This window comes from Globicephala melas, chromosome 4, assembly GCF_963455315.2.
Source record: "Globicephala melas chromosome 4, mGloMel1.2, whole genome shotgun sequence".
NCBI classification, from domain to species: Eukaryota; Metazoa; Chordata; class Mammalia; order Artiodactyla; family Delphinidae; genus Globicephala; species Globicephala melas.
Genome location: NC_083317.1, coordinates 102913956 through 102929648, shown reverse-complemented (window position 1 = coordinate 102929648; position 15693 = coordinate 102913956). Strand labels below are relative to the sequence as shown.

General features: G+C 39.2%; 1 protein-coding gene across 1 annotated transcript in view; it reads left to right on the top strand.

The window, feature by feature from the left end:
• OTOL1 (otolin 1) overlaps positions 1 to 13773 on the top strand; it is a 59472-nt gene extending 45699 nt beyond the window's left edge. The window contains exons 4-6 of the mRNA XM_030845147.2: positions 1833 to 1922; positions 12002 to 12073; positions 12738 to 13773. Coding sequence (XP_030701007.2) covers positions 1833 to 1922; positions 12002 to 12073; positions 12738 to 13636 — 1061 coding nt within the window. The 3' untranslated portion in view covers positions 13637 to 13773. The remainder of the gene's footprint in view (positions 1 to 1832; positions 1923 to 12001; positions 12074 to 12737) is intronic.
• The last annotated feature ends 1920 nt before the right edge of the window (positions 13774 to 15693 follow it).

Sequence of the window (15693 nt, the reverse complement as noted above, 5' to 3'; positions counted from 1 at the left end):
AAGTTATGAGCCTAATTTTACAGAGTTTCTGAATGAAAGTGTTTTGAAGTATACAGCTCAGCTCTATCTAATAGCTCGTAAAGGTAAAATTCCATTTGAAATTTTATCTCCAGCTTCTCTCATTAATTCAGTTATATAATAGCTACCTACTATGTGCCAATAACTGTTAAGCACTTTATGTTGTTTCTCATCTTTGTAGAAAATGATTAAAATATTATTACATTTCAGTGCATAATTTAATTGCATTTCAGAGAGTTTCAGGTAATTCTAGAGGTTATAGCACCTGAGAGTATAGAACCTGGTGTCAAACTCGGTGTGTGCACCCTCCAGCCCCAGCTCTTCCATTAGGTCCAGCCTTCCGATATTTACACTAAACTAACCAAGATGTACACCCTGCCTAGATGGAAGGGGCAGCCTGCCTGCCCCTTGTGCCCTTGCAGGCAGTTGCTGTGTGCTCCCTGTGTGTTTCCCTCATAACCACATTGGGCATTTGGGGGTCGTGAGGAAGGGGGGTCACTGCACAGTGAACTGTAATTGATCATTTTGCTTGCTTCTGTCTCCCCTGCTCTTTGTTCTCCATTCCTTTCCTCTCTGCTCTTCCTTCTTTTTTAGACAGAAGAGCTTAACCACCACTTTGGCTTCTTAAGCTTGCCTTCAGCCTTAACCTCCATTGCATGCAATTTATTAAAGCTTTTCATCTAAACAAATACAGCGTTCTTTCAAAGAGGAAATTCAACAGATTGAAAATAATTTTCTCCATCCCATCAACTTAATTATAATAATTAAGATGAAAGATTACAATTTAATTGAGTGTACTTATTTATATGGTTAACTTTCAAAGAACCTGGCCATAAATTATTCCAATCAAGCTTGAACAGGGCTGGGGTTGCAGGAACGATAACTGTCCTAGGCTTGGGTGTCTGTGTGGCCCAGGTAAGTGGAAGTGGACCTGGGCTGCTGGGATGAGCGAGGACACCAGTGAGGTCTGAGTCCTGCACCATCTGCCCCTCAGCCTCTTTTACCCTGATCGCTAGCTCCGCCCATGGTGCTCTTCTTTCAGTTTCTTAAAAACACCATGGTCTTTTCTACTCTTGTTTTTCCTGAAATACTCATCCATGTTTTTTTTTTTTTTTCTTTGTCTCAGAAATTTCTAATTTGCTCATTGGGTCTTAGCTTAATGACATTTTTTTCCAGGAGGTATCCTCTGATCCCATAAATCAGTTTTTTTTTTAAACCACCATCTACAATAGGAACTTTCTCTTTTCTTTACATAACTAACAACAGTGTGGCCATTTCTATTTATTTGTGTGGTTATTTGTTCATGTTTATCTTTCATGGACTCTCAGCTCCATGAGGGAAGGGACTGCTGGAATGTTGATGGCTGATTCCTGACACCTATCAGGATGCTTGGTGTGTAGGGGGACTCAGCAATTTTTCCTGAATGAGTATATAAGTGAAGGAATGGGAAAACCAAAAGTGTTAGGTATTGTGGTTTTACTTCCAATTTGAAAGTGTGGTCCACATGAGGTTAAGAGTCAGATAATCATCTTTTCTTGTTGTTTGATATAGTACTGCTTCTCTGAATCATTTGATCACTGCCATGAATTCAGTGACAAGTACTAATGGGCTCAATTTATCTATTCAGGTAGTGCAAAATTGCAAATCAGACAAAAATATTGTCCTTAGAACTCTGTAATAGTTTATTCTCACCCAGATTTTATCATTAGGATACTGACAGTCATTGGCCTCAATAAAATGACTGATTTTTTTGGAAGTAATGAATTTCAAAAGAGAATTTTTCTACCCTGATGGTTTTTAAATCTCATTTCCAGGTTTTAAGGGAGAAGCTGGTGGTATGGGGATCCTAGGGCCACCAGGAGTCACTGGACCCCAAGGTCCAAAAGGCCAGAAAGGAGAGAAGGGTAGGTAATTATATCCATTTCATGTCAAAACTCAAGAGATGTTCTGCATCATTTTTAAGAAGAGCAGCTTGTTAAGTAAATACCAGATTCTTGCAGGTGGATCTATTTTTTAAAATGTAAAAACTTGGTAAAGCATATTGTGAGTTATATTTGATATAAAAATGTGAACTTTATAAATAGCCAATTGAGAAATTTTAAACTTGCCTGGTAATATACTCCCCCCCCACACACATACCTTTTCTGTTCCTTGTAGTTCACCTGGCTGACTCAGTGACTGGGAGCCACAGGGCATAGACTCTGGGGAAGGGTCCTTTCCTATATACTCCTGTTTGAATTCTTCTTTATGATACAAATTAATTTCATACTACATAAAACTAATCAGAGCAGGCAATCCTCTAGAATATTCCATATAGATGGATAGCCTACCTACTAAGGAGAGTATGACATATCCTTTGGCTTACTCTCAAATCAGGGGCAGTGTCAACGGTGGGAAGAGAACTGAATTAAAATGGAAGAAGTCAAGCTATTTGCAGTGACCTTGGACCCGTCACTTTACCTCATCTGGAAATTGAGAGGACTAGACTAGATATTTATTTGTACCCTGTTTAAAGAAGATTTGTCATTACGGGGGCTTTCCTAGATCTTTTCCAGCTCAGAAATTCTGTAATTCCATAGATGTATCAGCAAAGAAGGTGCTCTGCTCTGGGAAATCCCTGGTTCTATAATGGCTTCAAGGTATTGAGGGAAGGTTATAGATTCACTGGGACATTTAGAAATTCCTCAGGGAATACCACCAGCCTGTAGAAATACTATATATCCATCAAGTTAAATGTTTTAGCCTTAGTGTCACGTGTCAAAAGACATAATATCATCTATACATCACCCTCTGCATGGCTCAGGAACCGCCTAACTCATTTCTGGTAGAACATTCAGTGAAGTAATTACTCAAAAAAGATGCTAAGGTAAGAGAGAGCACTTCGCACTTGTCAGTTATGCGATTTTCATTCTTGGAAGCATTTTACTCTTTTGTGGCTGAATTATGTTAGCAGAAAGCCCTGTGAAATAAAGATGAGTGATGAACCTCCTCAGTGATTCATACATTTTGAAAGTTAGACTTCTGGAAGTAGAAGAAAACAACAGGGAAGTATTATAAAATGAGGTTCTTAAGAATATGCTTTGATGAAGGATCAAAAGTATAAAATCATTTAGCCAGTCTCTATAAAGTGACAACTGTATTTTCCTTTTACTTCCACTTAACTTGGACTCTTAGTTAAGACTTAAAGTTAAAAAAATAAATGAGTAGAATGACTGTATTTTTTACTCAATCATTATCTGATTGAGTAAATTCATTTAAGCAGTTAAACTCTTTAAATGAACTCGAGAACCAGAATAACTGCAGTGAAGGTCAGGATATGAATATTGACAAGGACTGGGAATAGAATTATTCCTTCACTTCCATTCATAGTTATGTTCTTTCTCTTCAAAAGTATACAGATGTTCTCCTGATGGCCTATGGGTAAATTTCCAATTTTTTTTTTGTTGTTGTTTTTTATTGTGGTACGCGGGCCTCTAACTCTTGTGGCCTCTCCGTTGCGGAGCACAGGCTCCGGACGCGCAGGCCCAGCGGCCATGGCTCACGGGCTCAGCCACTCCGCAGCATGTGGGATCTTCCTGGACCAGGGCACGAACCCGTGACTCCTGCATCGGCAGGTGGACTCTTAACCACTGTGTCACCAGGGAAGCCCTAATTTCCAAATTTTAAATGGAATGATAAAGAGGAGCAAGCTACTTAGAAAACTCTGTTGAGCAGCTTATGGTGGGATTTCTCTAGCTAGTCTTATGAAATTTGCCTGAATTGCTTTTCATGACTTTTATTTATGTATTTATTTATTTATTTACAGCCATTGTGCTTTTATTATAAAATTAATAAATTCTTTATAGTAGATTATTAAATACTGGCATATTTATACAATGGTAATGAGAACCAACAAACAACTATATGCAACAGTATAAATCAATTTTACAAATATAATGTTGAGCAAAAGAATTCAGACACAAAAGATTACATACTATACAATTTCAATTATATAGTGGTTAGTACAAACCCCCCAAAGTCTATGATGCTAAAAGTCAACTGTTGTTACTCTCAAAGGTTAGGCTGTGACAAAAAGGGGACACAATAGAGTCTTCTGGGACACTGATAATATTCTGGTTTCTTACACAACATTGTAAATCAACTATACTTCAATTAAAAATAAAATAAAAGAGATTAAGAAACTAAAAAAAATTATTTTAGTTTCTTCTTTGAAAAATTTTTATTGGGGTATAGTTGCTATAAAGTGAATCAGCTATACATATACATATATGCCCTCATTTTTGGATTTCCTTCCCATTTAGGTCACCGCAGAGCATTGAGTAGAGTTCCCTGTGCTTTACAGTACGTTCTCATTAGTTATCTATTTTATATATAGTATCAATAGTGTATATATGTCAATCCCTATCTCACAATTCATCCTACCCACACCCTTTTCCCCTTTGGTATCCATACGTTTGTTCTCTACGTCTGTGTCTCTATTTCTGCTTTGCAAATAAGATAATCTATACCATTTTTTAAGAATCCACATATATGGGATAATATATGATATTTGTTTTTCTCTTTCTGCCTTACTTCACTCTGTATGACAGTCTCTAGGTCCATCCACGTCTCTACAAATGACCCAGTTTCATTCCTTTTTTATGGCTGAGTAATATTCCATTATATATATGTACCACATCTTCTTTATCCATTCCTCTGTTGATGGACATTTAGGTTGCTTCTATGTCCTGCCTATTGTAAATAGTGCTGCAATGAACATTGGGGTGCATGTCATGTGTCTTTTTGCATTATGGTTTCTCTCAGTATATGCCCAGTAGTGGGATTGCTGGGTCATATGGCAGTTCTACTTTTAGTTTTTTAAGGAACCTCCATACTGTTCTCCATAGTGGTTTTATCAATTTACATTCCCATCAACAGTGCAAGAGGGTTCCCTTTTCTCCACATCCTCTCCAGCATTTATTGTTTGTAGATTTTTTGATGACGGCCATTCTGACTGGTGTGAGGCGATACCTTATTGTAGTTTTGATTTTCATTTCTCTAATAATTACTGATGTTGAGCATCCTTTCATATGTTTGTTGGCAATCTGTATGTCTTCTTTGGAGAAATGTCTATTTAGGTCTTCTGCCCATTTTTGGATTGGGTTGTTTGTTTTTTTCATATTGAGCTGCATGGGTTGCTTGTATATTTTGGAGGTTAATCCTTTGTCAGTTGCTTCATTTGCAAATATTTTCTCCCATTCTGAGGGTTGTCTTTTGGTCTTGTTAATGGTTTCCTTTGCTGCGCAAAAGCTTTGAAGTTTCATTAGGTCCTTCCCATTTGTTTATTTTTGTTTTTATCTCCATTTCTCTAAGAGGTGGGTCAAAAAGGATCTTTCTGTGATTTATGTCATTGAATGTTTTGCCTATGTTTTCATCTAAGAGTTTTATAGTGTCTGGCCTTACATTTAGATATTTGATCCATTTTGAGTTTATTTTTGTGTATGGTGTTAGGGAGTGTTCTAATTTCATTCTTTTACATGTAGTTGTCCAGTTTTCCCAGCACCACTTATTGAAGAGACTGTCTTTTCTCCACTGTATATTCTTGCCTCCTTTATCAAAAATAAGGTGACTGTAGGTGCATGGGTTTATCTTTGGGCTTTCTATCCTGTTCCATTGATCTATATTTCTGTTTTTGTGCCAGTACCATACTGTCTTGATTACTGTAGCTTTGTGGTATAGTCTGAACTCAGGGAGCCTGATTCCTCCAGCTCCGTTTTTCTCTCTCAAGATTGCTTTGGCTTTGGGGTCTTTGTATTTCCATACAAATTGTAAAAAATTTTTGTTCTAGTTCTGTGAAAAATGCCATTGGTAATTTGATAGGGATTGCATTGAATCTGTAGATTGCTTTGGGTATTATAGTCATTTTCACAATATTGATTCTTCCAATTCAAGAACATGGTATATCTCTGTTTGTGTCTTTTTTTATTTCTTTCATCAGTATCTTATAGTTTTCTGAGTACAGGTCTTTTGCCTCCTTAGGTAGGTTTATTCCTAGATATTTTATTCTTTTTTTTACAATGGTGAATGAAATTGTTTCCTTAATTTCTCTTTCTGATCTTTCATTGTTAGTGTATAGGAATGCAAGAGATTTCTGTGTATTAATTTTGTATCGTGCAACTTTACTAAATTCATTGATTAGCTCTAGTAGTTTTCTAGTGGCATCTTTAGGATTCTCTATGTATATTATCATGTAATCTGCAAAGAGTTACAATTTTACATATTCTTTTCCAGTTTGTATTCCTTTTATTTCTTTTTCTTCTCTGATTGCTGTGGCTAGGACTTCCAAAACTATGTTGTCTAATAGTGACGAGAGTGGGCACCCTTGTCTTGTTCCTGATCTTAGAGGAAATGCTTTCAGTTTTTCACCATTGAGAATAATGCTTGATGTGGGTTTTTCATATATGGGCTTTATTGTGTTGAGGTAAGTTCCCTCTATGCCCACATTCTGGAGAGTTTTTTTTTTATCTTAAATGGGTGTTGAATTTTGTCAAAAGCTCTTTCTACATCTCTTGAGATGATCATATGGTTTTTGTCCTTCAATTTGTTAATATGGTGTATCACATTGATTGATTTGCATGTATTTAAGATTCCTTGCATCCCTGGGATAAATTCTACTTGATCATGGCATGTGGTCCTTTTAATGTGTTGTTGGATTCGGTTTGCTAGTATTTTGTTGAGGATTTTTGCGTTTAATGTTCATCAGTGATATTGGCCTGTAATTTTCTTTTTTTGTGTGATATCTTTGTCTGGTTTTGATATCATGGTGGTGGTGGCCTCATAGAATGAGTTTGGGAGTGTTCCTCCCTCTGCAATTTTTGGGAAGAGTTTGAGAAGGATAGGTGTTAGCTCTTCTCTAAAATTTGATAGAATTTGCCTGTGAAGTCATCTGGTCTTGGACTTTTGTTTGTTGGAAGATTTTTAATCACAGTTTCAATTTCATTACTTGTGACTGGTCTGTTTATATTTTCTACTTCTTCCTGGTTCAGTCTTGGAAGGTTATGCCTTTCTAAGAATTTGTCCATTTCTTCCAAGTTGTCCATTTTATTGGCATAGAGTTGCTTACAAAGGATCTCTTATGATCCTTTGTATTTCTGCAATGTCAGTTGTAACTAGTCCTTTTCAATTTCTAATTTTATTGATTTGAGTCCTCTCCCTTTTTTTCTTGATGAGTCTGCCTAAAGTTTTATCAATTTGGTTTATCTTCTCAAAGAACCATCTTTTAGTTTCATTGATCTTTGCTGTTGTTTTCTTTGTTTCTATTTCATTTATTTCCTTCTACTAACTTTTTTTTTGTTCTTCTTTCTCTAGTTGCTTTAAGTGTAAGGTTAGGTTGTTTATTTGAGATTTTTCTTGTTTCTTGAGGTAGGATTGTATTACTTTAAACTTCCCTCTTAGAGATATGTGTCTCCTTGGATTTATCCTGTATGGGACTGTCTGTGCTTTCTGGACTTGATTGACTGTTTCCTTTCCCATGTTAGAGAAGTTTTTTTACTATAATCTCTTCAAATATTTTCTCAGACACTTTCTCTACTTCTTCTGGGATCCCTATAATTTGAACATTGGTGCCTTTAATGTTGTCCTAGAGGTCTCTGAGACTGTTCTCATTTCTTTTCATTCTTTTTTCTTTATTTTGCTCCATGGCAGTTATTTCCACCATTGTATCTTCCAGGTCACTTATCTGTTCTTCTTCCTCAGTAATTCTGCTATTGATTCCTTCGAGTTTATTTTTAATTTCAGTTATTGTGTTGTTCATCACAGTTTGTTTGTTCTTTAGTTCTTCTAGGTCCTTGTTAAACATTTCTGTTTAACAGAATTGGATCATCTTTACTGTTATTACTCTGAATTCTTTTTCAGGTAGACTGCCTATTTCCTCTTCATTTATTTGGTCTTGTGGGTTTTTACCTTGCTCCTTCTTCTGCAACATATTTCTCAGTCTTCTCATTTTGTCTAACTTACTGTGTTTGAGGTCTTCTTTCCACAGGCTGAAGTGTCATAGTTCCTCTTGCTTCTTGTGTCTGCCCTTGGTGGGTGAGGTTGGTCCAGTGGCTTGTGTAGGCTTCCTGGTGGGAGGGACTGGTGCCTGTGTTCTCGTGGGTGGAGCTGGATCTTGTCCCTCTGATGAGCAGGGCCATGTCAGGTGGTGTGTTTTGGGGTGTCTGTGAGCTTAGCACAACTTTAGGCAGCCTGTCTGCTGATAGGTGGTTTTGTGTTCCTGTCTTGCTTGTTGTTTGCTGTGAGGCATCTAGCACTAGAGCCTGCAGGCAGTTGGGTAGAGCCATGTCTTGTATTCAAGATGCAGACCTCTGGGAGAGGTCTCATCAGTTAACATTCCTTGGGGTCAGGAATTCTCTGGCAGTCCAGCATCCTGGACTCAGTGCTCCCTTCCCCGAGGCTCCGGCCTGACCCCCGGCTGGGGAACCAAGACCCCACAAGCCACACATCACAGCAATAAAGGGAAAAAAAGGGGTGGGGGGAGAAAACAAAAAGAGAAACAAAACCCAAGAGAAATAGCAAATACAGAAACAAATAGCAACAACAGCAATAAAACCAAAAAACAAACAAAACTCCAAATGGTAAAAGCAAAATCAACCAAACAAAAATGAAAACAAACTCATGCACACACAAAAAGAAACAAAAACAAAACCAAAGAAAACAAAACCCAAGAGAACAACCAGACAAACAGAACCCCAAAATGAAATCAAACAATTAAAAACAAAACTAACACAAACAGAAAACAAAAAACTAAAACAGAATGCAAACTGAAGAATAAAGCAAACAAAAACAGACACACAAAAACAATTAAAAAAAGGATTAAAAGAAAAAACAGAAAGAGGGAAAAAAAGATAAAAACAAAATAGAACAAAGAAAAGGAAAAAACAGAACAATTAAAAATAAAAACAAAAAAATGAACAAAATTATAAAAAGAAAGAAAAAAAACAGAGAAAAACCAAACAAACCTAACCCCCCCCAAAATACTAAATAAAAATAATAATTACAAAAAACAAAGCCAGCAACAGAACAAATCAAAACATAATAATAATAATAGTAATAATAATATTTTCCTGGAGTCTCAGCTGTCATTGTGCTAGCCCCTGCTCTGAGCCACAGCCCACCTCCACCTCCCCAGTAGGCCCTCTAGTGCCTCTAGGTTGGTCTCTCGACCTGCTGTGGGCACTGTGAGGACAGGTCAGACTCTGATCTGGCCCAGCTCATGCGTGTGCTTGCCTCCAAAGTCCACAGCTACCAGAGCTAGACCAGTTTCATTTGTGGGAACACTCATTGTGCATTCAGATCCATAGATGCAGGGTCTGCGAAGCTGATCACAGGGCCTTAATATGTAGCTTGTGCAACTGATGGAAAGATTTTTGTTCCTCTTCCTTAGTCACCCTGCCCCTGGGGCTCAGCTGTGATTTTAGCCCCACTTCTGCATGTGGGCCACCCACAGGATTCTGCTCCCTAGGCTGCCCTGGAGCACTTGGGCCTGCCCCAGTGAGGACAGGGCGTGGAGGTGGTATGGCTGCCTGGGTCGCAGGAGCTCCAGTGGCGACAGATGTGCAGGGAGGTGGCAGCCACAGGCACAAGAGATCTGGCCTAGTGTGAGCATTTTCTAGTGCCCAGTGGCAGGTGTGCGAGGGCCAGCCCTGTCAGGGCCCTCTCCTAGCACCTGCGGGGATGGGCAGGGGCTGGTGCGTGGGGAGAGAGGCTGCAGCGGGGGCTGCATCCCCTGCATGTCACTCAACAGTGGTGCCTTGCTTCCATGGCAGTCCAGGTTTCCTCTACAGGCATTCCCAGTTGCATATTTCCTCCCTCCCATCCCCATCGGCTGTCTCCTTGCAGCCAACAATAGTACTCCTCCTGGGTTTGTACTCCAATCCCCATGCTCCAGCTCCCACCGCTGTGTGCACCAGTGGACACATGTCCCAGTGTGGGGCATGCAGTGCTGTTGCATGGACTGTCTGTGTAGGTCTCACTCTGTGCTCTCTGCCACAGACTGGCTGCTTCACCCTCCTCTGACAGCCTCAGGTGCTTCCCTTCTGTCCCAACCAATTTCTCTGTCGGTGAGGGGGCTTCCCCAGATGTGGGAACCTCTCTTCTGCTTCAGCTCCCCAACTGGGGAGCAGGTTCCATCCCATTTCCTCTCCTCTTCTTTCTCCCTTTCTTTCATCCTGCCTGGTTATGCAGGCATCTTTATTGTCCTTTCTGGTGTCCAAGGTCTTCTACTAGTGTTCAGCCCGTGTTCTGTGAGAATTGTTGCATCTGTAGATGTATTCTTTTTTTTTTTTTTTCACGGTACACGGGCCTCTCACTGTTGTGGCCTCTCCCATTGCGGAGCACAGGCTCCGGACGCGCAGGCTCAGCGGCCATGGCTCATGGGCCCAGCTGCTCCGCGGCATGTGGGTCTTCCCGGACCGGGGCACGAACCCGCGTCCCCTGCATCGGCAGGCGGACTCTCAACCACTGCGCCACCAGGGAAGCCCTGTAGATGTACTCTTGATGCATTTGTGGAGAGAGATGAACTCCATGTCCTCCTACTCCTCCGCCATCTTGAAAAGTCCCCTCTTCTCATGACTTTTAATTTGACTTAGGGTTTCTTTTTCCCTGGAAAAAATGAAACAAAATTTGTTGGTTATATCATAAATAATATGGCTGGTAAGTTGATGCCAACCAATATTATATACAGTTATGTTTGACTCTGTACAGATTGCTAAACTTTTTCATACCTCAGTTTCTTTTGTGATGAAAGTGGTGACAAAAATATGTGCTCTACCTTTCTTGATGGGAGATGCTACAAACTTTTGTAAATGAAAAATATTCCAATTGATGAAATGTGCTCTGTTATGTGAGCCTCCCTGTTATATGAGAGGCTGTTTTATTATCAAATAAAAATTAATATTAAACTAAAAGTTTGAAATTTAAAAATTCATGTTAAGAGCTTGGAACATTACCTGGTGCAAAGTAAGTGCTCAATGAGAATTAGGTATTATTGTTACTGTTATTTTTGCTATTATTAGTTACAATTAAAATAAATCTAGAGTGGCTGTACTGTAACAGGATGGGCCTTTGGCCAGGCCCAGTGTAAAAGTCCATTTTGTGGTAATATGGCAAATATCTAAAAGCCCAGATATTTTTATTTTTTCAAACATGAATTTTCACAGCAGCTTTATAATTGCCCAAAGAGTATATGAAAAAATTTCCAAACAAAATGAAAATTAGCTTTTCCTTGGTGCTTTATGTATATCAAGGACAATATTTTTTATCCTGTGTGAGTTTTTTTTTGTTTGTTTGTTTGTTTTTTGCAGTACACGGGCCTCCCACTGCTGCGGCCTCTCTTGTTGTGGAGCGCAGGCTCAGCAGCCATGGCTCACAGGCCCAGCTGCTCCACGGCATGTGGGATCCTCCTGGACCGGGGCACGAACCCGTGTCCCCTGCATCGGCAGGCGGACTCTCAACCACTGCGCCACCAGGGAAGCCCCCTGTGTGGGTTTTTATCATGAATAGTTTTAGCTGACTGCAGAGTGTTGTGCTCTGTGTTTTAGCTTATATGGTGCACGGTACGATCTCTCACACATTGTGAGGGATATAAAAAAAGAGGACCTTTTAACTGTCGTTCAGAATTTGTAATAAGAAGAGCACAAACACAGACATACATAATGTAAGGCAGAATGTCATAGGTTTTGTAAGAGATTTGAAGAGCTACAAGAATGCTGAGGGAAAAGCTGAAATCTGAAGAGATTTGGCACTACCTCCAAATATACTTTAAATGGTTCACCATCAATTGGAATAAAATATTCCTAATGTTACTCAATAAATTCTTTTTCCATATTGTTTTACCTTTACACATTTTGGTAAAGGAAGCATTAGAATGTGACACAGTTGTGAAATGGGTGTTTGTTATATCATAGCTAATATAGTTAGAAAAAAGTTAATCTTGGTATCATTTTAGGACTTAAAGGAGAACGTGGGGAGCAAGGAACAAATGGAGTTCCAGGATACCCAGGAAAACCTGGAGTACCAGGTAGTGTATAAAGTATATCTACTGTGTGTAGTCACGTGTGCAGTATGGCCCTTAATTTTCTTTCTGTTTGTATTTAAAGTTATCAGGGAGGTAAGATGGAAATATCAATTAGTAATAATCTTCTAATAATTTAGTGTACTGATTGGATGGAGTGTTATCAGCACTAGTGTAGGAGTCTGGAAGTGGTAAAAGTATCTGAACTCTGCACCTCTTTCTCGCTGTCCTTGGGAAAAAGATCTCTAAATCTTTCTGGGTTGCAGGTGTTTTGCCTGTAAGATTTTGGGTTTGGATGGACAATATGGAGATTTAGGAGAATAGCTGGGTTGGGCCAAAATGCAAAGTATAATGGAACACAACGGGCAACTATAGTTCTAATATTCTTCATCATCTTAAAAGTCAAACAAACAAACAAACAGACAAACTAGATATATAAGATCTAAATATAAGCTGTTGCTTCTCAGTAGCATTAACTCTTTCCTTTATGAGGGAGTCGCTTGATCTGAATGGCTCAGTGTAAGAATCTCCTCTGCATGGCCATTGCTCAGGCAAGAAGCAGGTTTCCAGCTCCAGTTAAGAGGTTTTGTTTCATTTTGTGAGCATAATAATAGCATAATGGTCATACCATATGTGAGCCTTAACCATTATTTTAATTTTTCCATTTCAGGTGGACTTGGTCCTAAGGGGGATAGAGGAAATATTGGCCTGGCAGGAGTGAAAGGACAAAAAGGCTCGAAGGGGGACACGTGTGCCAATGGTACCAAAGGAGATAAAGGAGACCGAGGGGCTGTGGGTGCACCAGGCTTGAATGGAGAGCCTGGGGCCAAGGGAGACAAGGGGGAGATGGGGGATAAGGGCTACTGTGGAGATTCTGGGGAGAGGGGGGGAAAAGGAGAAAAAGGCGAGGAGGGCATGAAAGGAGAAAAAGGTAGCAAAGGAGATATTGGAATGGAAGGGAAAAGTGGTTCAGACGGGCTGCCTGGGCCCCAAGGTGATCCAGGAGTTAAAGGAGAAAAGGGAGAGTTGGGTCCTCCTGGTCTTGTGGGACCTGCAGGGCCAAAGGGTGAACTTGGGAGCAAAGGGGTCCGAGGGTCTATTGGGAAGAAGGGCTCTCGGGGCCTCAAGGGCTCCAAGGGGGAGGTGGCCAGAGTCCCACAGTCAGCTTTCAGTGCTGCTTTATCCAAGCCTTTCCCCCCTCCAAATGCCCCTATCAAGTTTGACAAGGTTCTCTATAACGACCAAGGGAACTACAGCCCTGTCACTGGGAAATTTAACTGTAGTATTCCTGGGGCATATGTTTTTTCCTACCACGTCACCGTGAGGGGCCGACCTGCTCAGATCAGCCTGGTGGCCTGGAATAGGAAGCAGTTCAAGTCCAGAGAAACGCTCTATGGTCATGAAATAGACCAGGCCTCTCTCCTCATCATCTTGAAATTAAAAGCAGGGGACCAAGTCTGGCTGGAAGTTTCAAAAGATTGGAATGGGGTGTATGTCAGTGCTGAGGATGATAGCATTTTTACTGGGTTCCTTTTGTACCCAGAGGAAAACCCTGGCATTTCACCATAAACTTGTATCTTCAACACTGTAGTTTGGGTTTAGTGGAATAAGTCAGGTAACATTGGGTAGTGCTATTGAAAAAAGTAAGCTTCACTTCTTTTCATGATTATAAAAATAATACAGAAAAATTAAGAAAAAATTATATCACCTAGAGTCAATAATTCCTATTTTAGAACATCACCTTTAAAAAATATTTATATGTATTTGAGAGCATGTGTCTATTAATTTTGTAGCTAGCTTTTTTCATTTAGCATTATAATGGCATTTCTCAAGCCCTTTAAATAATATTTGTATACAAAAATATGAATGAAATTTGTAATAAATAAATATATTCTTACTAAATATTTTCTGTCTCATAAAAATGTGTGTAACTCTTTTCAGTGTGAATGTGAGGCTAACAGCTGACATATGATGGGTAGGTATTTCTCAAAAGTTTCTAATTCTGTTGGGAGGATTGCCTTCCCACAAAATAGAACTATTCCCATGTTAGTTTAATTCAGGGAGAATACACAGAAAGAATAGTAAAGACTAGCTAAAGTATTTTTAAGATCAATCAGTGTGTAAGGGTTTGCTCATAAAAAACCTGTATTATATGGACTTGTGTGTTGGGTAAAAGGTAAAAAGAAAGTTGATATAGATATTGCTTCATCATAGCAAAGATCCAGCGATTCATCTAATTATTGTGCTTAGAAGAACTGAATGTCCCCCAAAGATTTCAGAGTAAAATTAAATCATTATTGATCTAAAGTTTCAGCCCTTTCTTCATGGAAGAACACTTAATTTGGATAAATTCTTTGGCTTCATTATCATCATCTCTAAAATAATTAATTCTAGTTATTCAGTGATAACATTGCTGTAACAGGTGGGTATTTGGGAATTCACTTGCAATGTGAATATTTAAAGCTGTGAATATATAATAACGCAACAGCCTCATTTATTAAGAAGTGAATTTGTTGACTCTAAATTGAATTTGGTTTAATGAAGGCATATAGTTATGCAGATTTGCAAATCTTGGTGAGTCAAATCAGGGAGTGAGTGATGGGAAACATTTTGGCCTTGCTCTGCCAGATAAACAAACTCTGAAAAACATAATTTATTTTTGATCTTCATATATATGTATATATATATTAGAATAGTACTTCTCAAACTGTGTTCAGAGGAAAACCATTACTGGAAGTTGTTATTATGAGCTACTGCAAAGAGTGGGTTCTGTGTCAAACAAATGTTGGAAATGCTATATTCTATCTCCCTTTTAAAGATTCATAGAGCATGTTAGTGTAGTCCCTGATATTCCCACAGAAAAGAAATTTGTTTAATTTTGTTTTGTCCAGTGATACTATATTTATTTTGAGCATAGAACTCATCAAGCAGCATCCCATGGAACAGCGTTCTGTAAGATGCCAATTTTGGAAATGTTGCATTAGTTTCTCATCCAAAGATTACCCAGCAGGCTGGGATAAAGTTTACTTTTGACATTTAGCCCTTGCTTCAGCAATTCTTCTCTATTTAGATTGCAATATTGCTTTAATTGTGGCTTTGCTTGTATTTCTCACAGGGAGAGTAAAAATTCACAAATGATTAAGACAGCGATATTTGCACTTAGACTTTTCTTTTCCAGTTTGAGGACGGGATAGTGAAGAGATTCCAGGAACTTAGAGTTTTGTCTCTCTGTATTTTCTTATAGATATATTTCTTTCTTTATGCCTTTTCCATCTTTGGGTCGGAGGGATTTGGGAGGCTGAGACCAACTAACCTAGGAAGATGGAAGAGAAACCACATCAAAGGATGTGATGCAAAAGGTAGCTGGGCAGAGGGCCAGTAAGAGAGGAACAATTCACATGGAGGATTTATGATATCCAGCGGTGTCTTACATGTGTGTTTGTGGTAAACACTTTATAGGAAGTCTGAACTTAAGAGTTTAGGGTTAGGACCCAGGGTTGGTGGTTAGTTATGAATTTTCCTCAGGGCATCCCAACTAAGGAAGTTCTTAGCCTTTGGGATGGCTTTGGGAGGTGACTTCTGGGTTCTGTACGTCACTCTCTGCTACAAGGGTGAAGTGGCACAAC